Raw genomic sequence first — 25,288 nt, 5'->3', positions numbered from 1 at the left:
TTGGCGTTTGAATATTTGAATGCATAGATAAATACACATACACTGAAACACACACCTACACATACACACACTGACACACACAAACATGTCATAGTTTACATATTTTTAGTTAATCTCTTGTTTAGATCAGGGCGGCTTCCTTGGGATCCAGCGGGACTTAAATGAGTCTGGCACTGGTCAGGCCACATTTTCTATGGAAATGACTCTGCCTTTGTGGACCCCCTAATTTCACCAGGTAACATGTCACCTACTTCTCAAAGTAGCTAGTCAGTGCCATTGTTGTCCCACAATAGCTTATCAGTGCAATATGTGTGTCAAAATGGCTAATCAAAGACATCTTTGTCCCAAAATGGCTAACCAGTGCCTGAGTCAATTTCTCTTTTAAAACAGCTTACTGATGCCATATTGTACTCAAGCAGCTTGTAACCTTTGCCTACCAGCTCTGTAACCCGGCACTGATTGTGAGAGGCAGGAGCCATAACAAGAGTGGCAAGACACAAAACGAGGGGGCGGTGCCTAGCACTGCACACTCTGCCCTCTAACTAAAGAGGACCTGGGCGCTGTGCACCCCACCCAGGATCAATCTGTTCTGATGAATACAAAAATACGTTCTTGGCTGATGGACACTGTAGCAATCCCTACCAGCCAGGAGTAACATGAATTTGAGCATGGATGATTTTCTGTGTTTTTATCTACTTTTTGTAGTATACAACCATGTTAAAATGCAACTGCCAACCCATGTGTACCTTTTTCACAGTTATTTGGTTTACACGGATTCATAAAATACTTTGTCACACTGGAGTGCCTGTGTTAAAACTGAAATCATCAAGGTGAATTGTTAGTGTGGATTGAACCAAAGAGGTTTGCCTTGACATCTGAAAACCTTGTTACAGCCCCCTGTTAGGGATGTGCATGGGCAAAAAATTTGAAATGTCCGAATGGGCGAAATTTGTTCGAATTTACATTCAGAACTAAATAAATTGCACGTCTACCCCCAGCTTACAAACAGACAACAGGTCATGTTACTTCCTGATTGTTTAGATCAGTGAAGCTAAACCCAAGATTCGAACAACTGACCAGAGCACCTGCTTTGCAAAGACTTCTGATTGAGCTGGATTGAAAATCCAAAAGTAAAACAATTCATGGTTATTTGAATATATATTGTGATTTGGTAAAGTGCACAGATCATTTTGTTGCACTGTTATTTCTATGTGAAGGTTAGTGAACACACATAGGTCACCACACAGGGTCTCATCTAACCTACAACCGAGCATTCAAGTTTATAAATTTCTGGATTATATATAAGAAGCAATTCTGTTGCCTAAAATTGGAGGTTTCACCAATGGAATATCTCAAATAGTTTTCTCCATTTATATAATAGTTCTCCAAAATGTTTCTCTAATAAAACCTTTATATTTGGCTTTTCTATATTGCAACATAAACATGAATTGGGTTCCGAAGGAATATACAGTATACCAAGTTTTGAACTTGCTCCTTTAATAACATTTTCGGAAAATATCTTGAAATGGTAATATAAACCTAGACACAATATGTCTATGTCTAAGCACTGTATAGATGTTCTCCAGTTTCATAATAGGAGACATATTAATGTATTTATCATAATGTTATAAAAACTCATGGAGCAAATTATGATCTATTGGAGTCAAAAAAGCAATAATCCTAATCATACTACTGCTCCCTTTTGCAGCTCCATAGACAATATTTGCATTTATATGACCAGCATTTGTTTGTGCGACATAGTCAATTTCAAGGTTCTACTGATGTAAATGTGAGTGCATTAACCGTATATACATTGGATGTGTACTCAAAGCCTAACTGGAAGAAGGCTGTTAAGCCAAAACACGTTTGTTGCTATTGAACATTTGCATTTTTGTTTTGTTTTCTTAATCCTAAATTACTTTGTGGTGGTGAGTGGGACTTGTAATTGTATTATAATTTATCTATACATATATATTGTTTCACCAGCATTCTAGTCCAGTACCCTGGGATTTTATTTTTATTATGTGCTTTTTTTATTTCTATTTTGAATAAGATATCACTTTTTTTTCCGGACCTACATCTGATGTCCTGTTTCCTGCCATTGGCGAGTGGATCTTGCAGCCAGGATTGGAACTTTTGAGCCTTTTATACAGAGCCTGGTAGAGCTCTGGATCATGTGAGTGGAACTCCTACCATAGCATAACGGCACTATATGTTTTTAGGGTTCACACTTTGTTGGTATTTTATCTGTTTTAGGTATTTTTATCACTGCTTTGGTACCAGTATCCACAATACCCTATTGATGGTTGTATAAATTATAATATATATTTACAAACTTTTCTAACTGTGGTATTAGTGTTCTTATACACTGATACTAAACCATATCACCTAATACCCAGCATGTTTTCCCAGTAAACGGCATAAATTATATAATACTAAAAACTGCACTATTCCAACACTTACCATTTCCGAATCGGTATTATACAAGCATGTCAGTCCTATAACAATGCAAACTCACAGTTTGAGACTGTTGGTTTCCAAAAACCATGGCTTTGTAAGATGCCTCCTTTGCTCTGGGTTTTATTTAGACATGTTTTTGAACTTAAAGAGACACTCTAGACTTCCAAAGCACTATAGCTTGTTAAGTAGGTAAACAGGACAAACAAACATTATGTATATAGTGTATTGTTATTATATTGACAAACATGTACTTCGTGGCTGTATTGTATGCAACTTAATTTGCTTCAGTCAAAATAACACAAATGCAAATGTATATTTAATTACATTTGAATATTTAGAGGCTAATGTCTCTACCAACAGTTTGTAGTGTCTTAAACATGAATTATGCTCCAAATAAAAACCAAAAGCTTTTAGAGACACTATAGGCACCAAGACTCCCAGTATAGGGGGAGGAAAGGGTGGGGTGGGGTGAGGAGGAGATAGGCAGGAGGGAGTGCACAGTGAAGGGTGGGAGAGGAGAGCTATCATCACCTTGCAATGCACGGACGACAGATGCAAAATATACATAGAACTGAAATTAGGTAGTCAGGAACAGAGTTCAGGGCTGTCTAAGTCACATGTTCGAGGGGTACAACTAGCTCCCAGCAAACAATTAAAAATGTCTCAAGCTAAAAAAAATGCATATACAAATTTATTCCACCATGACCACTTCCAGGCACTGAAGTGGTCATGGTGGTTGGAGTAACCCTTTAAGTAGATAGGAATAATTAGCAGGTAGACCAAGTTACAGTTCCCTTATCCGTTTTCCATCTAAAAGTGTCACATTTCTAAATACACGGTGTGGTTTAGTGGGGTTTAGGTTTCTTTAGTTAGTACAATGGGCAATGTTAAAAAGAGAGTACTCCAAGAGTAGATTGGTGGATTTTTCTTCCTTAATGGCCACTCATGATCTTCCACCAACCTCACAGTTTTCACGTATGCAGTTGAAATCCTTCTTAATTCAAGGACAAACAAAAGACCCCCCCAAAGCCAACCGATAGACAGGATATTACTACCTGGGAACAGATCTGTATTAATAAGCGAATGCCGCCAAACTGTGAACCTCTTTCCATGTGTTACAAGATGTTGGTAGACTACCTCCCATTCCCAAAATCTATACCTGCAACGCAATTGAATGATGACTTAGATTACATTAGCTCTCCACATCAGTGGAGCACACTATTTAGCATGACTCAACAACTTATTAAATCCGCCACCCTTCTGGAGCAGCAGCGGAATATGATATATAGATGGTACATGGTACCGGTGCAAATCAATAAAATATTCCCCAAATGTTCTTCAAAATGTTGGAGATGCAACCTAGAGGAAGTTACAGTTCTCCATGTCTGGTGGCAATACAAAGAAATCCACCATTTTGGTTCTCTGTCCAAGACTTCTTAAAGGAACTGACAGTAGGCGCCCTGCCCTTACGCCCACTCATTTATTTAGCTATGCATCTGCCAGACCGAGTCCCCAAATTTAAGCAGAAACTTGTAATAATAGCTTAATAGCTTAATAGCTAGAGCTTGGAAATCAAGGCATCGCCCACCCTTAACCACCTGGAGGAACTGAGCAACCAATGCACATATGAACGTTGCTACCATAATGTGTGGCCACCATCTAGAACAACACTTGCAGCATGGGAGGCTTGGGACACATGGAGGTCGGTAAACTCTGCACCACAAAGTGCCTCTAACCCACCAATATAATTATTGCAGATGGTTGGATAAAGACCCTAGGGACTCAGAGGTGTTAGGGTTGAACACGAGTGTGGTGTGGCTATATAACTATAGATTTGGACATGTGTAAACTGATTTAATGTGGAAACTTGTCCTCACTGTAACTATATTTCTTGTGTAAAAATATGTTGTATTCATGTATCTGTTGTTCCCCCTCCCCCTTTTTCTCCTTCTGCGCACCCCATCCCCATCTAGAATTGCTAATTTCTTGTGAAAATAATAAAAACTGTAATTTCTTTTTTTTTAAAGAGAGTACTAAAACATACCTTTGTTCAGGTACAGTTCTGAAAGTTTTTTGATTATTTAGGACATGGCATTGTACATGCAGAATAAAAGGTCTATGTAGTTACGATCACTACCTTTTCAACGTTCCAGACTCATGGTCAAACTGCAGTCATGTTCAAATATACATCTTTTATGCATTCACAGAATGGAAACAAAACCCAGGAAGTCTTACAAAGAGAGTGATATCTTTAATGTCAGATATGTACCCACCTTAACATTCACAATTCAAAGGAGTACGTATCACGTATTGGGTCTACATGGTTTAGGCTATCTTAGAATGGGAGGTAACATGTTTACCAAGGCACAAATGGAGCAATTCAAGAGCAAAGTCACCTCAACTCAATTGTAAAGAAAGAAATGTCTGTTCATATGTCTGAGTCTACAGATTCAAGGTGAGTATCAAAGAATCAACATAAAAAGCTGTAGATATGAAAGCAAAAAATACATATGATTAAAAATGGTAAATTGGGCTTTCATTACATATTTTGTATGTATGTATATGATATACCCATTATTTAAACAGGATTCTTGAAAAATCCATAAACCATATGATCTTTGGCCTTGTGGGATTTCTTAGACTGTTTAGACTGGAGACTGTTGTCTCCAGAATGGCATCACTTTCTCATAATACATAACGGTTTAATATTGTGTACACCCTCTTTCTACGAATAATATATATGCATGAATGCCGAGCAGCACAAATGAACCAGTTACTAGCAATAGGTTCCCACCATGCCTGGTTTAACCCCTTAATGACCAAGGACGTATCAGGTATGTCCGATAAAAACTGGTCGTTAACGACCTTGGCGGTACCTGATACGTTCGTGGCACATTTGCGCACTGGAATCGATCCTGATCGCTTCCAACCGCTCTACGGGTATTGCAGCGATGCCTCGATGTTGAGGCATCCTGCAATAACCCCCCTCACTGCCGGGCCGCCGGGTGATTGTTCCCCCAGAGCGATCACTTCCGGGTTGCCCCACATGGCGCCCGGCAGTGAGGCAGAGCATCGGAAGCCATCAGGCAGGCGGAAAGTCCAGGGAATTTAATTTGCTAGCACTATATTTAACCTTGTAACTTTCCAAGACAGCCTAAAACTTGTACATGGGGGGTACTTCTTTGCTCGTTAGACCTCGCTGAATACAAATATTAGTGATTCAAAACAGTAAAACATATCACAGTGATGATATTGTCAGTGAAAGTGAAGTTTTGTGCATTTTTCACACACAAACGGCACTTTCACTGATGATCTTTGTTGTAATATGTTTTACTGTTTTGAAACACTAATACTTGTGTTCAGCGAAGTCTCCCAAGTATAACAGTACCCACCATGTACAGGTTTTATAGCATTTTTTAAAGAAAGTTACAGGGTCAAATATAAGGCTTCAGTTTCTGTTTTTTCACATTGAAATTTGCCAGATTGTCTATGTTGCCTCTGAAAGCGTATGGTAGCCCAGGAATGAGAATTACCCCCATGATGGCATACCATTTGCAAAATAAGACAACCCAATGTATTGCAAATAGGGTATGTCCAGTCTTTTTTAGTAGCCACTTAGTCACAAACACTGGCCAAAGTTAGCGTTCATAATAGTTTTTTGCATTTTTAACACAAAAACAAATATAAATGCTAACTTTGGCAAGTGTTTGAGACTAAGTGTCTACTAAAAAAGACTGGGCATACCCGATATTGCATACCCTGGGTTGTCTACTTTAAAAAAAATTGTACATGTGAGGTGTGATTCAGAGATATATGACAGTTACAATGTCACTATTGATACATTTTAAAAATATATATTTTGAAACAGCAATGCCCTTGTTGTACTTATAGCCATATAACTTGCATAAAAAAAAGCTAAGACCATGTTAACATTGGGTATTTCTAAACTCAAGAGAACATTTAGAAACTATTTAGCACGGGTGTTTTTTGGCGGTTGTAGATGTGTAACAGTTTTGGGGGCTCAAAGTTAGAAAAAAATTTTTTTTTATTTTTTTAATTCATATTTTCTACTTTTTTATAGTAAATTATATATGATGAAAATAATGGTATCTTTAGAAAGACCATCGAATGGCGAGAAAAACGTATATAATATGTGTGGGTACAGTAAATGAGTAAGAGGAAAATTACAGCTAAACACAATTTTTCAATTATCTTACCGTAGGTCCTTTAAGTTTGAAATTCACTTTGAGTTTAATTTAGTGAATAATCCTCTCACTTTTCAAGGAAAAAAAAAATTCTATTTTTAAAGGGGCTGAAGTGATTATTTTTAGATACACATGGACAAATTTTTAATCTCAGGACATACTGTGCAAAGAGTTCCATACTAGCTTCTAATGATATTCTTAACAAGAACTTTTTTTTTTTATCTGTAGAAGAAATAACTACAGATGTTACTGGAAAATAGCAAACATTACAAAATTATAATATTTTTCAACATTTTCATCATTTTAAGATTGTATCCAAAAATATTAAATCAATCAGAAAGCATATTAGAGAATATTAAATCGAGGAACTTGTATGTATGATGTTGCCACAAATTCTAGGTGCTACTGCTTACAGTGTTCTTTTAAGAGTGTTTTAAGAGAGGGTGTGCGTACACCACAACTCAGCAGGTGGAAGTTTGAAAAACACAGCTGAATAGAGGTCATTAATAAAATTCTGTTTGCAAGTTCTCTGTTTGACAGAAACTACAATATGGGTCCTAGATAGGTAAACACGGTGCAGGGTAGCTTTCGAAAACCTTCGAAGAACTATGGAAAAAATCAGGAAGGAAAACAGTTCAAGATTCAAAGGTTTTATTTACACAATCTTCATGCCTTTCTTATCATTTGCAGAAATGGATTATAGCACAGGTTTTATAGCAGAGGAGGAGTTGAGAACCCTGGATATATAAATCAGGTAGAATTTCCAGTGTGTCACTAACGTCCCTCTGTCTGCCCTCTATTCATTACTCAGCCTTCAGCTACAATGTCCAATTACAGTCTAATATCATACAAAAGGACTGGATCCGTGGAAAGGGCACCAACTTTATCAAGTTCAGTTGTTAAAACAAGGTATGCAGGCAGCGTGTATGCTGGGGCTGGTGGATATGGCACTAAAATATCAACTAGTTCAGGATATGGCGGCAGCCTGGGCCTTGGCAGCAGCGGCAGTACCCTGCAGATATCCACAAACAGTGATCTTCTGCTCACCGGTAATGAGAAGGCCACCATGCAAAACCTCAATGACCGCCTGGCCTCCTACCTCGATAGAGTGCGTTCCTTAGAACAAGCAAACTCACAGCTGGAAGTACAGATCAAGGAGTGGTACACCAAGAACGCCGTAACCCCAGACAAAGATTACAATGCTTACTATCAAGTCATTGAAGATCTGAAAGACAAGGTGAGACTTTTCTTCATATTAATACCATTTTGCTATTTTTTAAAGGTAAAAGAGCATTGCAATACTTTAAATGTCTGCTAACAATTGACGTTGAGATAAGGGAATTGTAGCAATTAAGTGATCCGTACATTTACTAAGAATTGTAAAGGATATGTACTGACTTTAGAACAATGCTCCTTACAAATGTGTTTAAACAGCAATAGCTACCAACTAATCAAGCATCCATTTAGAACAGATTCGAATGATGAAACAATGTTAATGAAATACAGATTCCAGAAGGATATGAGTTCAAGATTTGGAAGTATTGATATTTTCATTTACTCGAAGATCAATGGGGAGGTATTTAGTTTGTCTTCGAATGCATATGATGGTGTAATGTAATATTATGTAGGAGCACCATTGGTGTCTGTTTTCACAAATGTATTGGAACAAAAAACCCATTGAAAGCTAATCTTTCATGTTCATTGTAAACTGGTTTCAGTGGGTGTAGTACATAAAAGGTATAAGGTTTATAGACAGAGCTACCACGTCGTTCTTCTAACACATATAGCACAGATATATAAAAATATAAACTTGTGTCATTTCTGGAGAAGATCAAGAATGCTGTCTACATCGTGGGCATGGTGGATGTACATAATTGCACCTTTCACAGAAACCATAAAACGGGTCATAAACTTTATGATTTATGTCTGAATGTATAATTCTTTCTTTACATTTTTACCTAACATTTATACCATTCTGTAACTGATGGTAACACAAAAGATTAAAGGGTTTGGTCACAAAACGTTGAATTTTAAATAAACTGTGCACCCTCTAGTCAAAATAGCTCAAATGGGAACATTTTTCATTTTTCTCTTTTGCTCAAAAGTACATATATTAACACAATTTATGGTTGAATGAATCATTGTAATTATTTTTTTTTTGGAAGGATATACCTTATGCTATGCAATGCATTTTATTTGCAATAATAACATTATACATACATATCTCATATTTGTCCTTAGTTTTGGTTTCAGAACAAAAGAAATATGCTTGTAATTACTAGCGAATAAAAAAAATATAGCATTAATAAAGAAGTATAATGTAAATAAAAATCAACGATGCCTAAATAAACTTTAAAAAAAAATGAAAAAAGAAATCAGTGTTAAAATTATACAACACCGCAAAATTGGATTAAAAGTGGGCTGTTGTTTTAAAACTCAAGGCTCACTGCATGGAGCTTGCATAACTGGTAGAGGTCAGAGAGGAAGATCCAGGTAGACTATGGGATTCTAAATAGATGATCTTGCACAAGCGCATGAGATGACATAAGATACGATTGCGACGAAAGGTGCCACTACTCATCACTGAGTGATGAGAAATGGCAAGATGTGGTGGTGATGGAAGGTTGCTTGAATTGATCTCAATTGCCACGTTTTGCAAAAAAAAAAAGGTGATCTCCCTTATCATGGGGACATTTTGGGAATGTACTCCTAGACTTGATCAGAAATCAAAAACGACTTATTAATCTAGAGTCTGGTTACTTTAGTAAGTTCTTCTTAAAGAAGTCTTAAAGAATGCCACAAACATGTACACAGGTTTAACTTACATAAATGAAAGTTCCACCATCAGTTTCAACTATTATATTACATACCTTCAATTCTACTTATGAAATTCAAGTATTAAATTAAACATGAGGTACTATCAGTTGCAACAGATATTTATATACTTAAGTCATTCATTGACAAATAATGTAATATAATTCATGGAGAACTGCCAAGCTGAACTGGTTCTATGAATGGAATAGTTGGTTCTCTGGTAGTAAACAGTTCATTGTACTGTGAAAGATATATGTTTGGAGATAATGGCTAGTTGTAGTATGTAATCTTGAGATGCTTCAGGCAAATATAAGGACTTACAGAGAACATTTACTTGTTTTTCTCGGTCAGTTAAAAAGTAAATTAAAGAAGCACTCCAAGCATCATAACCATTACATTCCTCTGTAGTGGCTATGGTGCCAGGAGAGCCTAGGCACCCTCCAAATGTAAGTAGTCAATTGTTTTGCAAATTACCTGTTGGCTTGGTTCCTCTTCTGGACGTTTAAGCTCCTTGCACTGCCGGATGCTTAGTGGAGCTAATGGAAAGTCCTTGCAGGACCTTCTAAGCTCCAGATGAGGAGGAAACAGGTGGACGTCAGGTAAGTTGTCAAACTGTTCATAAATAACTTCTCTACTTACACTTGTAGGGCGACAAGACACTTCTTGCACCATAATCACTACAGCCACGTTTTTTAGTGCTTGGGGTGTTCCTTTATTACAAAAAGGACATTGAACACTGAATAGGACAAATTAAAATGCCTGTAGATTACATTATAGCAGTTAATCATCTTAAGCAATGTAATTGGGATAAGACAAATTCTTAACCACCGTCTACCAGCATGCTCTGATCTTTTAAGAAACATATATTTTTAAAAAAGCAGATACATTGTGTCATTTTTTCCATAGCACACACCCAACTTGTATTACCTTTGGTAGATACTGTAATCAGATTGCTGTAGCACACACCCCTATCATAAACATTGAATGGGTCCCAGAACATTGTATATCAAAATAAAATAATAATATCATCATAAATATTATAGATACAACCTTGGCTAATATATAATATTACCATTGATTATATTGTTACACTGGTACCTGTTAAGGTGTGGGATATATTGGGCAGCAAGTGAACGGTCAGATCTGGGAGCAGGAAAAATGAGCAAGCAAAAAGATATGAGTGATATGGACAAGGGCCAAATAGTGATGGCAAGACAACTGAGTCAGAGCATCTCCAAAACGACATGTCTTGTGGGATGTTCCTGGTATGCAGTGGTTAGTACCTACCAAAAGCGGTTCAAGGGAGGAAAACCAGTGAACCAGCATCATGTTCATGGGCGCTCAAGGCTCATTGATGCACGTGGGAAGTAAAAGCAAGCCCATCTGGTCCGATCACACAGAAGAGCTACTGTAGCTCAAATTGCTGAATAACTGAATGATGGTCATGATAGAAAGCTACCAGAACACACAGTGCATCTCAATTTGCTCTGTCAGAGTTTTAAGAAGAGTTATTGTAGCTTAAATCGCTAAAAATGTAATTCTGGGCATGGCAGAAAGTGATAAGAATATGCAGTGCATCGCAATTTGCTGTGTATGGGGCTGCTTAGCTGCAGACCGGTCAGAGTTCCCATGATGACCCCTGTCCACCACCGAAAGCACCTTCAATGGGGACATGAGTGCCAGAACTGGACTATGGAGCAATGCAAGAAGGTTGCCTGATCTGATTAATCCCATTTTCTTTTAGATCAGGAGGATGATCGGGTGCATTGTTTACCAGGGTAAGAGATGGCTACAGGATGCGCTATATGAAGAAGGCAGGCCGACAGAGGCAATGTTCTGCTGGGAATCTTGGGTCCTGGCAGTTATGTGAATGCCACTTTGATATATAAAAACTACCTAGAGTATGTTGCAGACCTTGTACACCACTTTATGGCAATGGTTTTTCATGATGCCAGTGGCCTCTTTCAGCAGGATAATGCTCTCTGCCACACTGCAAAAATTGTTCAGGAATGGTTTGAGGAACATGACAAAGATTTATAGGTGTTGCCTCGGTCTCCAAATTTCCCCAATCTCAATCCAATTGGGGATATGCTGGAACAACAAATCCGATTCATGGAGGCCCACTTCGCAACTTGCAGGACTTAAAGGATCTGCTGCTAATGTATTGGTGCCAGATACCACAGGACAAGTTAAGAGGTCTCGTGGAGTCAATGCCTCAATGTATCAGAGCTGTTTTGGCAGCACGACGGGGACCTAAATGATACTAATCAGGTGGTTATAATGTTGTGGCTGATCAGAATATATAACTGGGGGTTATAAAAATGTTCAGGTTTACAAAACTGGGTTAGATTTATCTGGACTAAACAGGTGCTATTTTGTGTGCAGAGCAATAACTATTGAAAGATAATGTTTTGGTTTCCATGGTGATATTGCTTCTTATTTAGCACTTTGCCCAACATTATCACCTGTTTTTGCCTTGATATATCTCCCACCTAATCTTTTGTAGAGAAATGTAAACACGAGAGGTGAAAAAAAGGTAATTTGGAGAGTGTGTGATTGGCACGTGTTTAGTATTGGGTTAGGATGACTATTTGAGATGGGGTGATATCGAAAATGAAGAATTGAGGTTATTATAAATGGCAATAATAATAATAATTTAAAAATACTTTATTCTGGGACACATTTCTGAAAAGCAATGATCATGGAAACATATGTACTGCTATACTTTTAACTCTTTAAACTAGAACTGATTTTCATATATATATACATATATTACCATGAGACGTATGAAATTGGTACAGGGGTGGGCAAGTCTACTGAGGCATGTCAGTGAAATCACTTTCAGATGATCCGATTTGGAAATGGGTACAGAGTCCACAAAGAAGGGATGTGTCTAGCCTAGCTTGAATGCATGTTAGGCCATACAGCCTGTCTTCTTGGCACCACTCAGGACAAAACATGTGTTGGGCACTTTCAATGTACTTTAAGTATTGGTTTAATGCCCTTACAACACGTAATGCAAGGGCATCTTTTGATATGCTGGCACAATGCTGATTGGAGACAATGAGATAGCATTACAAATTCAGGGTAGTCATGCCAAAACCCAAAAAAGTGGGGAGGAGTGAGTAATAAACTAACTTGGTTAATTTGATTATTTGGTCTGAGACCTAACTACAGAGCAGGGCCTAGTGGTGGTAGACGTGTGGCCAAAAAAAGCTAAATTATTCAAGGGAAAACTAGTGTTGGTTTGGAGACCAATAGTCCAAGTAGATCAGTAGAATGAATCTCAATATATAACACCTTGTCAAGATAGTACCTTCATTGCCCAAGGAAACTATTGTCCTATAACCCTTATATCTTCCACCTTTATTTAACATTATGAACAGAAATCTTAATCTGTGAATCATCTGGCTCCTTCACTATCTCCAGTATCCTGCTAATAATGGAGTGCCATGGCAAATACCATGTCCTACAACTCTTCAATACAAGTAGGAAACCCTAGATTTTGTAGAACACAACTGCCACAATGTTTTGTCAGTCTTTACAATGGCAAAGCCTCATGGATGTTGTATTTTTTAAACACCTGGGTGTTTGGTCATCCCTAATATAAATGTTTCCTTCACTGCAACACACTTATGGAAGGTTCTGCTTCTAAATTCCCACAAAGATTAATTTTCACCTGTATCACTACTATTGAAGTTTTTTTTTAAATCACACACAGTGAACACACCTCAAACAAAAAGAGGAACCTTCAACCTGTAACTTATTAACTCAGGTCTAGATATCTGGAAATTCTGTACTTCAACATGTAATTAAACACAGTTGGCTAAGCACGTAAATCGAACTATGTCATGGCATAAAGATTTCAATGGTTAAGGGAGTGGACGGTTACAGTTCACACCAGCCGTAAGAGGAAATCTTTGAACCCTAGTAAACCTAGATTAATATTAACCATTCCTTTTTAAGTCAATGTCACAAGTAAGCTGTAAAATAAAGAGAAACAAAGCCACACAAATCACATCAAAGCATTTTGTTTTCCCGATCTAAAAATTATTATATGGAATTCGTCCATTTAAAAAAATATATACCGTATATATTTTTTTTTTTTTAATTCTTTATTTTTGACAGTGCAGAAATTAAGACATCGTTAACAATAATACGAGTAAACATAGGTACATTGGTAATTGACAGAAAACAATGTTCGTTAGTATGGTAATGCAAAGCGTATTGCACTGTTGTTTTTTTTTTGTTTTTTTTATAAAGTATTGTAACAGCATATTAGAACATAGCTCTCTTCTATGGCTTCCTACGTGTCCCATCTTAATATGTAATCAATGCTTACGACATGTATCCAAGCTGGGAGTGTGTTAATAAGGTATGCAAATTGAGCACAAAAACAGAAAACATAGTAAAAGGCAGATGACAAAAATACGAAAACTATACTTGAACAGAACGGGATGTCCCATCTGTCTTACTAAATATGCAGCCCAGGTGAGATAGGCTTAACCCAGAGCGGGCATAAGGTTCGGAGTCGCTTGTGGCTAGCCGAGTCCTATGATGATGTGTTATGACATGTGCCCAAATCGTACATAGGTATCTAATTGACTGGGTACCTAAATTATACATATATGTCTCCCACTCGACTGGTTACAGGCAAGAAAATTAAACTGAAACTTGAGAGAACTGTAAATGTAAAAAATAATGGTAAGAATAATATCTCGAAAAAACAGGCGTTATAGGCCTGCATAAGGAGGTCTCCGGTTTATTAGGGACCTTGCTGGTAAGTGGTCTGCGTGGAATCAGCCGATTCCCACGTCTAGGAAGCAGAGGTCACGGGAGTGGGGTTCTGTAAGGCGGCTGGTGTCTGGCAGCTATCGTGAAGAGATCTTACAGTGGCACATAGTGTCGTGATGCCTCCCTGCAATTGCCAGTGTAGGCAGGTCAGTCGCCTATCTCATTCACCGGGCACATAGCGTGGTTGGCTCGTGCCATATCATGTGGGAGGCTAGGTAGGAGCAGCGTGTAGGCTCTCTTGCTGCTGTGTGGAGTCTGTTGTGGGTACCCTGGTAGTCATTGTGTCAGAGAGGTCGAGGGGTGCCCAGGTGTGTGGGTGCGGGATTTCCCCTAGGTTGTCGTGTGTGTCAGGTCCTCTTAATGGCCAGTGCCCCGCTGTTGCAAGGTAGACATGCGACTAAATATGTGTGGAGGTGGATAAGTTGGGCGAACCAGTATGTGTGTTTGGTCAAGAGTGTGGTAACGTCTGGGGTTGCGTCCCTTGGCAGCTCCTCGATGTTTGGGTGTCCCTGTCTGGTCGGTTGCGTGAGGAGTGTGTGTAAATAAAGTATGTCTTGTCTCTGCTGGTAGGTTTGTTTGGTTTTTTTTTGGGGGGGGGGGTAGTTTGGGGGGGGGGGGAGTTTAAATAGTAAAGTCGCTATACAACCGTTCAATCAGGACTAATTTTTCCTTCCTGGTTTTCGTGGGGACGGGTGGGGCCGAGGCCCTGCTTTGTTATAAAAAAGGGGGGGGGGGGTACCATTGTCAAGTCCATATAATAGATTGTAAGTCCAATATTAAGTTGAGGTTTCCCGTAGGCAGTGGGGTGTCTTCCATACAACTCCTGAGGATTGTGTAGTCCCAGGTTTGGTGCGAGACTTAAGTGGTGACCGCAGCATAGGTCACTGGGGTTGCGCCTCTCGGGACAAACGGGTTGATTGTCGCCGGGTCCCAGTTATGCTTCGGCGTAGTCTGGTGAGGGGGTCCTTCCCGGATGAGTGAGTCGTGTGGGATGCCCAGAGTCTTCAGGAGGTCCGCTGCGTCCTGGATATCATGGATTAAATGGGAGTCCGTGCCTTGTTGTACTGCGAGAGATCTGGGGTTCCGCCATCTATATCTGATACCCTTTTGTTGGAGCAGAGAGGTGAGTGGTCGCAGTGATCTGCGCCAGGCTAGGGTGCCGTTGGACAGATCAGCAAAAAAGGTCAGTCCCCTATTTTCGAACTGTAGCGGGGTTTTGCCCCTGAGGGCCGTGAGGAAAGTCGTTTTATCCCTTCCATTTCTGAATGTGATTATTGTGTCTCTCGTGGCTGAAGGCGGCGCCCTGGGTGGTTTAGGGATCCGAAAGTGGTCTGTTGGGCTAATGGCGTCGGACTGTCCCTGAGGTAACACAGCCCCCAATATACGTTGTATAACATGCGGCAATTCGGACTCTAATATCTCTTCTGGGAGTCCTCTGACCTTTAAGTTTTGCCGTCTCCGATCGTCCTCCTGGGCCGCGAAGCGGCGTTCATATAGCTGATTCTGTGTTTGTAAGTCCTGCACTGCTTTCTGTAAGGACGATACGTTTAACTGGTGGCTCTGTGAGGATGCCTCCAGTGTGCTGATGCGGCCTGTCAGGCCCTGCACTTCTGCCCTGAGGGCCTTAACGTCTGTAAGTATGTTGTTTTGGAGTTCCGCCAGTAGGGCCTTCAGAACCCCTGTAGTTACTAATTCAGCATCGGGTCCCTTCTTCTGGGGCCTGGCCTTCTGTGGCATGGCTGGGGCTGGTAGGTAGTTGTCTTCGGCGTCTCCCGAAAGATCATCCGAGAAATCGGAACAGCCGCCGTGGAGGGCCGCCATATTGGGCTCCGTCGGGCCTAGCGCTTGTCTCCACATGTCGCCGATCGTCAGCCCGGCGGTAGGTTTATCTGGCCCCGGTTTTTTATTTTTCTTTCCCATTCTGATGTAGGGGGTCTGTGCAGTCGTGTTGGGTGGTCAGTGATTATATTTCGTAGGTTTAGGTAGATTTTCGTCGTCTGTTATCAGGAGCTCTAGTTTCCAGCGACCGCTTTCCTCGGCAGTTCGGCCCCGCCCCCTCATACCGTATATATTTTTGATATTGATATATACTAAATTTAGGTTGTTAATTATGCTTTACATAATCTAATAAAAAAAATAGCATTTAGACAGAAATATCAATATTAATTAAAACAAAACATATAAAAGTATTTCTCATTTTTAAAATTACTTTACGATATGTATATTGTTATTATTATTTCATTACATGCTGAATATAATTATCAAAAATACATGACACTCATTTTTTTTCTTGATTAAAATTCATAAAATAAAAAATTGATACTTTAGAATAAAATGTATTACACTATTAATTTGAAATTTTACATCTGTTGTCATCAATTCTTTTTTTGCCAGTTCTAAATCCTTAAAGGGACACTATAGGCACCCAGACCACTTCAGCTCATTGAAGTGGTCTGAGTGCAGTGTCCCAGGTTCCTTGACTATGGAAAGGTAATTATTTCAGTTTTTAATAAACTGCAACAATTACCTTTGAGGGTTAAATCCATCTCTAGTGGCTGTCTACCAGAAGGTCCTTTTAACGCCTTCTGAACCATGGGAAGTGGGGTGCGACGGATGGGGACACTACGGGGAGCTATAGTGCCAGGAAAACCACTTTGTTTTCCTGGCACTAAAGTTTCCCTTTAAAATTTATTGATCTGCATAAAAATAAGAACTGCCACTTCCCAGGATTTTTTAATATTATGTTTTCTTATATCAATAGTTAACAAATACATATTTGCTTCCGAAAGAGCAGCAAAACTGAGGACTTTGTCACATACCTTTTCATTTTTGATACTTTGAACCTAGTTACACTAGAAGCCTTCTAGAAACAGAAACGACACATCAGAGCCAGATTACTAATCAATTAATTTTATTTTCAGATTCTAGCCTCAACTTTAGATAATGCCAGAATTTTGTTGGAGATAGACAATTCCAAATTGGCAGCAGATGACTTCAGATTGAAGTAAGTTGAACTCCTTTAATGTGGCAAAAACTCAACAATCATAAAATGCTGGTAATAAATAGTACCTCGTATCATTGGGATATCATTCAATGTTTATTGAAAGCAGTATAAGAAGTAAATATAACAGAACTAAAATAAATTGTTACATGAGTTAAGGTTTTGAGAAAAATAACAAATAATAGGATTGTCGTGTGACAAAGTACATAGAGTGAAAGCAGTAGTCTAGATTGGGGAATTAACTAAATAGGACAGGAAGAAGCAAGGAAGAGGTGGGGGTTCTCCCACTCCTTGGGCATGTAGAATTCAAGACCTGAGGCTGGTATAATACCCTGTATTGGGGGATCAGCATACATGTTTGGGATGTAATATAAAAACATGTTCTTCGACCTCAGTGCATGGTCATTGTGACACAATAGAAATATTTACTGGAACCATTAATCAGTTAATAAAAAAAGTGACACATCACCAAGAAATAATTGTGGAATAAAAATTTAGAGAAGAGAAAATTCCTAACTACTGTTGTAAATCAAACGTAAGCCGCAAAGTTATACTCTGGGCAGAGACAATAACAATATACATGAAACTGGTGAGATTGCAAACAGTAAAAGTTTAAATATTATTGGACGGCAAAAGAGAAACGACAGTTTTGTTGTCCAGCCTAAGCATCTTTAGGTTTTTTTTAGACTGCAGCTTCCAGAATGCTCTACCATATAATGGATTTTTTGCCCACTGCACACATTGCTGTTTTGCAGGTTTGAGAATGAGCTGGCTCTCAGACTCAGTGTGGAAAAGGACATCGGTGGACTTCGTAAAGTCATTGACGACCTTAGCATCACAAGATCAGACATTGAGATCCAGATTGAATCCTTGCAGGAGGAGCTTGCCTTCCTGAAGAAGAACCATGAAGATGTGAGTACAACCATGATGGTCCTTAGATGTTGTTTTCTTTATTAGATATCTGAAAATGTATATACAGTTCCTAGAACTCCTTGCTTTGCCCATAAAGTATCACTTATCTGATAAGCCCAGCATGAAGAACATCAGTCACTCCCTGGTTGGATGTTAATGAAAGCAGTACAGATGCTGTACAGCATGGATAATTGCAGCAAATGCAAAAAACTTCAAATTTGAGTAGCTTTTTAATTATTTATATTTTATTATTTTTACATATTTTTAAATGAACTATCCATATGCACAGCATCCAGCTAGGAGTATCCATGTGATCATTCTTTTTGCATGTAATCATTCTGTCTCTGGTCCAAAACCTCAAACTGTTTCCTTGTGTTCTAGTTATCTGGGAATTACAAAAGACACACAATACTATCATTCTAATGTCCACTGAAGAGGAAATATGTTGTTATTCATAAACAAAGTGATTTTCAGTTGAATTTATTCTCCAATAAAAATTAAACCAGGACAGGAATTGTATGAAATACTAGCTAAGGTTTGATGAGAAGTCCATTGCACCTATGTAATTCCTTGATAACTCACTACTCATCAAACCGAGAGCCTCTGAATGAAACCCATATATATCATACTTTTTAGCCTTCTCACAAGACTATTAAAATAAATGGTGATGTCTTGATCTATAGATTTAATTTCATATAGAAATAATCTCCATAGCAATATGTTGTACTACATCTAAAATGGCATTTATTTAACAAAGCATAATGCAATGTTTTCCTTCAATATATCCACAGGAAATTAACGTTCTCCGCAATCAAGTAGGAGGCACTGTTAATGTAGAGGTGGATGCTGCTCCTCCAGTTGATTTGGCAAAGCTCTTGTCAGATATGCGTCTTCAGTGTGAAACGTTGGTGGAGAAAAATCGTCAAGAAGCCAAGGATCGATTTGACGTGCAGGTATGAAATGAAATGAAGATTGTGCGCATAGCAAGACTTCTAAGAGATTGAACGTGTACCCAAAATTATGCAAGTATGACAAATGACCAGTCTGATCATACATCAGGCCCATCATTCTGATGAAGTGAAATCTACTTCAAAAATATATATCTTTTTTTTCAGGTTAATCAGTAATTCTGTTTTTCAGGTACAAGAAGTAAGTGTGCAGATCGACTCAAGTCAAAGTGAACTTCAAACATACAGGACAACAATTACAGAACTTCAACGTAGTATCCAAGGGCTGGAGATTGAGTTGCAAGCTGAGTTAAGTAAGGTAGGTACACCTTGCAGAATTAAATAATAGCTATCTAGTAAGGTCTTTTTAGAGCTATATGTGGGTTCTAGATATCAAAAGATCTCTTTAGAAATAAAAATGTGTCTGATGGGGTAAACAAGGAAATGTGGTTACGGGGTTGAGGAAAATAAAGCATTTGTGAGTTAGGAAACATGGCTAATGGGATGTATGATTGGGCAGGTTCCTGAGAATTTAGAAAATATGCAAGGATAGCATAAAAAGAAGGAACTGGCAAACACATGATAGGATGGAAAACATAGAGTACAGTCAAAAGAAATGAATGGAGTAAAAGACACAAAGAATGATTCCACATATAGAGGTTGAGCTGAAACAAATTGAAAGGGGTTAAAAAAAACAGTGAGCAAAGACAGTAAGAGGGTTGTGACAGATGCAAATTGGGGTAAAATGTATGTTAAGAAATGTGTGATGTAAAATGCTGCTAAATCTACTAATTTGTAGTAAAAAATATATACTAGAGTGTACATGCTTTGATGAGGTAGAGCTCATTAAAGGGCACCTTTAGTCACATAAAGAATAATCGCTTTCTATCAGTGTAATCACTGTACCCACCTCCATTAATGTGAAAAAGTTAAGTTAAAGATTACTTACTTAGTTTCCAGCGCCGAGACAGAGTTTCCACTGCACTCACCCACTCTGCTTCGCTTTTTCTCAGCATACCTGCTGTCTCTTCCATATTCTTGTATAATTGAATTCTTCTCACAGAGAAGCATTGGGGACGAGATAGACATGCATGTGAAAACACCACTCTCAAATGCTACTATGAGTTTGACTCTATTCCTGAGATGGAAGTGCCTTTAGTAGCTATCAAAAAAACAGCCACTGGAGGTATATTGAACCCTTCAACGTAAACACTGCAACTTCTACAAAATGGCAGTGTTTTACATTGAAGGGTTAAAAAAAACAGGGCCACTGCACATAGACCACTTCATGAAGATGAAGTGGTCTGGGTACCTTTAGTAGTCATTTCATGATGTTCCAGAGTATTCATTATTAAAATGGACCTATGATCTCTCCAGTAGTCAAGTTTTTCATTCTTTGTCCAGGTGAAGATCTCATAAAAAATCTGTCATTGCAAGATGCATTTTGGCTTTTACAAGGAGATCAATTGGCTAAAGATAATAATAATAATAACAAAGTATTTAACCAGGAAAGGTACATTCAGATTATTCTGGTTTTCAATTACATCCTGGGGATGTTACCTTAGCCCAACATCCAGGGGTTGTTCCTATTACCCAATTTAATGGTACTCATTTAATCTACCTCGGAAGGATGAAGAGCTGAGTCAACCCTGCTGGGATATGAACCTGCAAACCAAAGGTTGAACAGATTCTACTGATGATGCATTAGCTCACTGAGCTATTAAGATATAAGCATTTTTAGCAATTCTGCATGTCATTCACTTATACAAAGTATTTTATGTTTTTGTGCTGCTTATTTTGTGTATACTTGTTAACAAAGTTAATTGTTGACTGTGTATTGTCTTACAGAAAAATGCTTTGAGTGCCACCTTGGACAATGTTAATGCACAATATGCTGCCCAGTTATCCAATATACAAACAACGATCACCAATTTTGAGAGCCAACTGGTACAAATCAGAAGTGACATCGGACGTCAGACCCAAGAATATGAACTCCTCCTGAACATAAAGCTCCGTCTGGAAATGGAAATTGCCACCTACCGTCGTCTACTCGAGGGAGAAGATGAAAAGTGAGTACTGAAGTTTATTTTTCATATCTTACAGGTACATTGTAGGCACCATTATATTTTCAACTCATTGATTTAGTTATAAAGCCTGTTCTCCCCTTTATTGTCCCTCCATTCAATGTTAAACCATGTTTGTGAAGTTTTAACAATAAATAAGAGTCCTTGGCTGCCCCTAACCCAGCCCTAACTGGAGGTATGACTAAGGCAGAGATTACACACTTCATGGCAATCATACTGATTTCTAACTGCAAAATCACTGTGGTAGGCTGTAATCGGTCTGCTGACACTCTTATCCAATTACAGTCACCCATTGCTGCTCAAGCTAATTGTTCCACATCAGCCAAAGCAGCACCGAACGGATTGGTTGCTGGGAACTCTTGTTTAGCATTAAAACATTGCATACAGTTAAATAGTGAATGGAAGGACAGTGCCAGGTGACTCTTGACACAGTAACCACTTCAATGAGATGAAGACGTAACAGTGCCTGCAGTGTCCCTTTAATATTCCAATACTACACAAGGATAAGTTCAGTTAAAATAAGTCTATAAAAAACTATAAAAAAAACTCAACTGATGTAGACCAATCCTTTTGTGATTATTATGGATCATGATTTGCACATTTGTATGTATATGTGCCTATTCTTTAACAAATACAGTTTCAATTATATATTGTTATGGTGATGCCATAATACACTAGGAGAGCACAACTACGCAGAATTACTACATCAGAAGCTTCAGATATATCCCAAGGCTTGTCATATATTTAGGTATAGACATATTGATTTGCTAAATAAAAGGGGTATGTATTAATACAGAGGACTAATTTAGGACTAAATATAATAAGACCAATCTCTTGTAGTGTTACAAAATGTAATAACATTTTGTAGATTTGTATTTAATATGTACATTCTCTGATTTCACAGTTGGCAGCTTGACTTAGAAGAAAAGCTGAGAGGTAAGGTTTAAAGCATATTGATTTTTTCTATTATTTTCAAGTTTCTTTAATATTTTTATACACGTAAAAACACACTTTATTAAAGTCCATCAATATTACCAATGCATTGTATTTATTTATTTTATTTATTTTAATATTTTTAGAAATTTAATATCTGGTTAATGAGGATCTCTGTGGTTCTGCAAATCAATTAGAGACTAATTTCACGCCAATAGGGAGCCTTCTTCAATACTCCTAAATTTTGCAATCCAACAAATAGAGCATCTTATTCTGGTTTTAACTATAATACCTCCTCACAACTAAATTACTGTGTTGTTATATTATTTCCCCTTTTATAAATCCATACAGTGAACATGACAATTGGTTCCACAGGCAGATCCTTAGTTACCTTCGATATGCAAAATGCGATCTGAATTTGTCTTTACTTAATAAAGCAAAAATTACATAAATTAATTAAATGTGCAGTAGTTGTATGAGTATGACAAGGTTTATGAGAACTACTGCATCAATTGCACATTCTACACAAGGCAAATCCCCCAAATTCTTCAATAGATGAAAAAATTAGTATTCCTTTTGGGTGCACAGATTATATTTTCATTTGACTCTTTTTAGAAAAAAAATACAACATTCTACAATGACAGTTGCTTACTTATACTGTATAAAGGAACCATGTGACCTACAAGGTATTAACCCTAAATTATGAATAAAAGTAGCCATAAAGGTAGTTTTAGACCAAAAAGTTCCCACTTGGCAAAACTAATCTAGACATTATTGGATCTAAAAGGATTAACGCCTAAAAAGGAATATTGAACTGAGGTTACTTACCTGTTGTTTTGAACTACAACTTGCATTATGTTCTGGAAGCCTATGGTGATAGTAGAAAACTAAGGAAGTTGTAGTCCAGCAGTAGCTGGAATTTTGAATTTCAGGATAGGAAAGGAAGGCCAATACGGGATCTGGGTCGGAATGTTGTGCATCTTCATTGAATGCTATATCACAAACTTTAATTGTGTCTCGTTCACTTGAGAGATGTTCCGACTTGTCTTGTATGTTAATAGATTCCAATTTTCTTCTTCTAGAACAAAACAGAAGTCGCAAAATTAAGACAATTGTAGAAGAGGTGGTTGACGGTAAAGTTGTCTCATCTGAAATCAAAGAAGTGGAAGAGCATCTACCAAGTGTCCTTGTGCCTCACAAATAAGGACAATATTTGCGTGGCAAAAAAAAATATTTTCTTATAGCTGTTATGGCAAAACTTTATGAATAAAAATTAGCACATTGAGTTTGTGTTGTATTTTTTTTATTGTGTTGTTTTTTTTTATTGCAAATAGATGCAAGTGTAGTTCATGTGTATAGCGCAAAACAGCGATAGCCAGATACCATGGGTCAAAGAGTTGCGTATAGAAGAATATGTAATGGAAACAGGGGTGACTAGTCCATGACTTGGCATCCAGACCTGTCCCACTACATACTTTTCCCCTTCATTTCTATCACCATGGACCATCTAGTACATCTGTAATTATTCTTCAGGTATTGCCCTCTATCCACTGGACTGGTAGGTATTATCCCCTCTGCCTACTCCTTTTTTCAAGAAAGTATTGTCCCCACCGCCTACTCTTTCTTCATAACAGCAAACACTGTCTTTACAAATACACGTTTGGCTCACAGGCCATGTTGACTAAGCTCACTGCTAGCAGGTCTGCAGAGTCATAACCAACACCACAAAACCCCCAATAACAAATACAACTCTTCGCCTCTTGGAAACTCATATACACTTTATTTCACACAAGGAATAGGCTTTGGCAGCTATCCATTCTACTCATGGAGATATTCTCAAAATAACATACTTAAATAAAAAAGGCAGGGAACAAGCAATATATAGCACAGTAAAATATAAGTCTGCACGAATGTGTTAGAGAAAGTAGGAAAATGCAGACACTAAATTAAAAAGTATAAAGGACATACTATGCAAATAAATGCACATATGTATATTGTACAGATCAAATAGCAAGGAATGTTCACACAATAGTATTAACAACAAAATAAATAGAAACAACCCCAATGAAGGTCATACTATCAGATTCAGCTTATCAACAGTACAAATAAACTTATATGTAATTTGGGGTAACTGTAGAGGAGACAGGACCATACACGATCATTGTGGAGGTAGAGAGACCAACAATCATCATGGGACTAGGGACTCCATGGGTCTTCAGGGTCAGCCCATTCCCCAGAATGACTTAAGGAATGGTACTAAGCATTGCTATAATAGAGGTGGATTTAATACTTTCACACACTGGTACTGCTTATTTGGATGTCATTTGTCAATGGAGTAATGCATGATAAAATTCCACAGATATGTATTGTGGTGGATGAATATGAGATTATTGGATTTGAAATTAAAGCAACGTTTCTTAAAAAGTTTGTTCTATTTTTTAATAATTAAAAAAACATGTTTAGTGACTTAGTCACTTCCAAATTCCCTGTTATTGGAGGACTCAGATCTGTGTTATCACCATTAGAGACCTATTCAAGACTTCCTTGTGGTCATAGAGTGCAGATTGAAATAATTGCTTGGGCAATGGTTATGGCATTGACAAATAGTTATATTCTATAAAGCAACAAAGATGGATGATTAACAAAAAAACCTTATCTGTGTTTCTCTGCAATAAAACTAGAGATTAGTTACCTGAGTGCCAATGTCCAATGTGGTAAACCTCATAGGGAACCTGCCACCACTAGCTTTAAACTCAGTCACCCGCCATGATCTCTTTACGCTTCTGTAACACCCACCTCTGGTCCACCTTCACTCCTTCTGCGAGTTTCACTGATTCTCCCTATTTGAGGATGCCTGCAGTGGTTATGGTGTCTGTGTCCTCTTGTGTCGTCTCAATATTAACCTGTCGAAAAACACGTATGAATGGTTCGACACTAAACTGTCTCTGTGGGTTGTGGAAGTTTATGCTTCAGAAGTTCTTATTTCCAGGTTAGCATACCAGCTTTGGACATATCTCATTGGTTGAGAGAGTCAGCCGACTCTCACAGCCAATGAATAATGTCCAACATTAGTATGCATCAATATTGTAAAGAGGAGGTAAGATTGTCAACTTTAGTTTAGAAAGGACAACTGAAAGG

At 38.1% G+C, this 25,288-nt stretch overlaps 1 protein-coding gene across 1 annotated transcript; it reads left to right on the top strand.

The window, feature by feature from the left end:
* Positions 1-7,420: 7,420 nt before the first annotated feature.
* Positions 7,421-23,429, top strand: LOC134614935 (keratin, type I cytoskeletal 19-like). Its single transcript, XM_063459218.1, has 8 exons — positions 7,421-7,902; positions 17,195-17,277; positions 18,030-18,186; positions 18,978-19,139; positions 19,327-19,452; positions 20,982-21,202; positions 22,122-22,153; positions 23,233-23,429. The coding sequence occupies exons 1-8, from the start codon at positions 7,489-7,491 to the stop codon at positions 23,352-23,354; spliced, it is 1,317 nt and encodes a 438-aa protein (XP_063315288.1). The 5' UTR covers positions 7,421-7,488; the 3' UTR covers positions 23,355-23,429.
* Positions 23,430-25,288: the final 1,859 nt, after the last annotated feature.

The sequence above is a fragment of the Pelobates fuscus genome, chromosome 6, assembly GCF_036172605.1.
Source record: "Pelobates fuscus isolate aPelFus1 chromosome 6, aPelFus1.pri, whole genome shotgun sequence".
Taxonomy (NCBI): domain Eukaryota; kingdom Metazoa; phylum Chordata; class Amphibia; order Anura; family Pelobatidae; genus Pelobates; species Pelobates fuscus.
This window is presented reverse-complemented; position numbering and strand designations above follow the sequence as displayed.

What these genes read in the sequence shown, in the direction of transcription:
- LOC134614935 (XM_063459218.1), top strand. Translation starts at nt 7,489, where the DNA reads ATGTCCAATTACAGTCTAATATCATACAAAAGGACTGGATCCGTGGAA. An exon ending in GCAGATGACTTCAGATTGAA is followed by an intron (nt 17,278 to 18,029) that starts GTAAGTTGAACT and finishes GCTGTTTTGCAG; the next exon opens with GTTTGAGAATGAGCTGGCTC. An exon ending in CTCGAGGGAGAAGATGAAAA is followed by an intron (nt 21,203 to 22,121) that starts GTGAGTACTGAA and finishes CTGATTTCACAG; the next exon opens with TTGGCAGCTTGACTTAGAAG.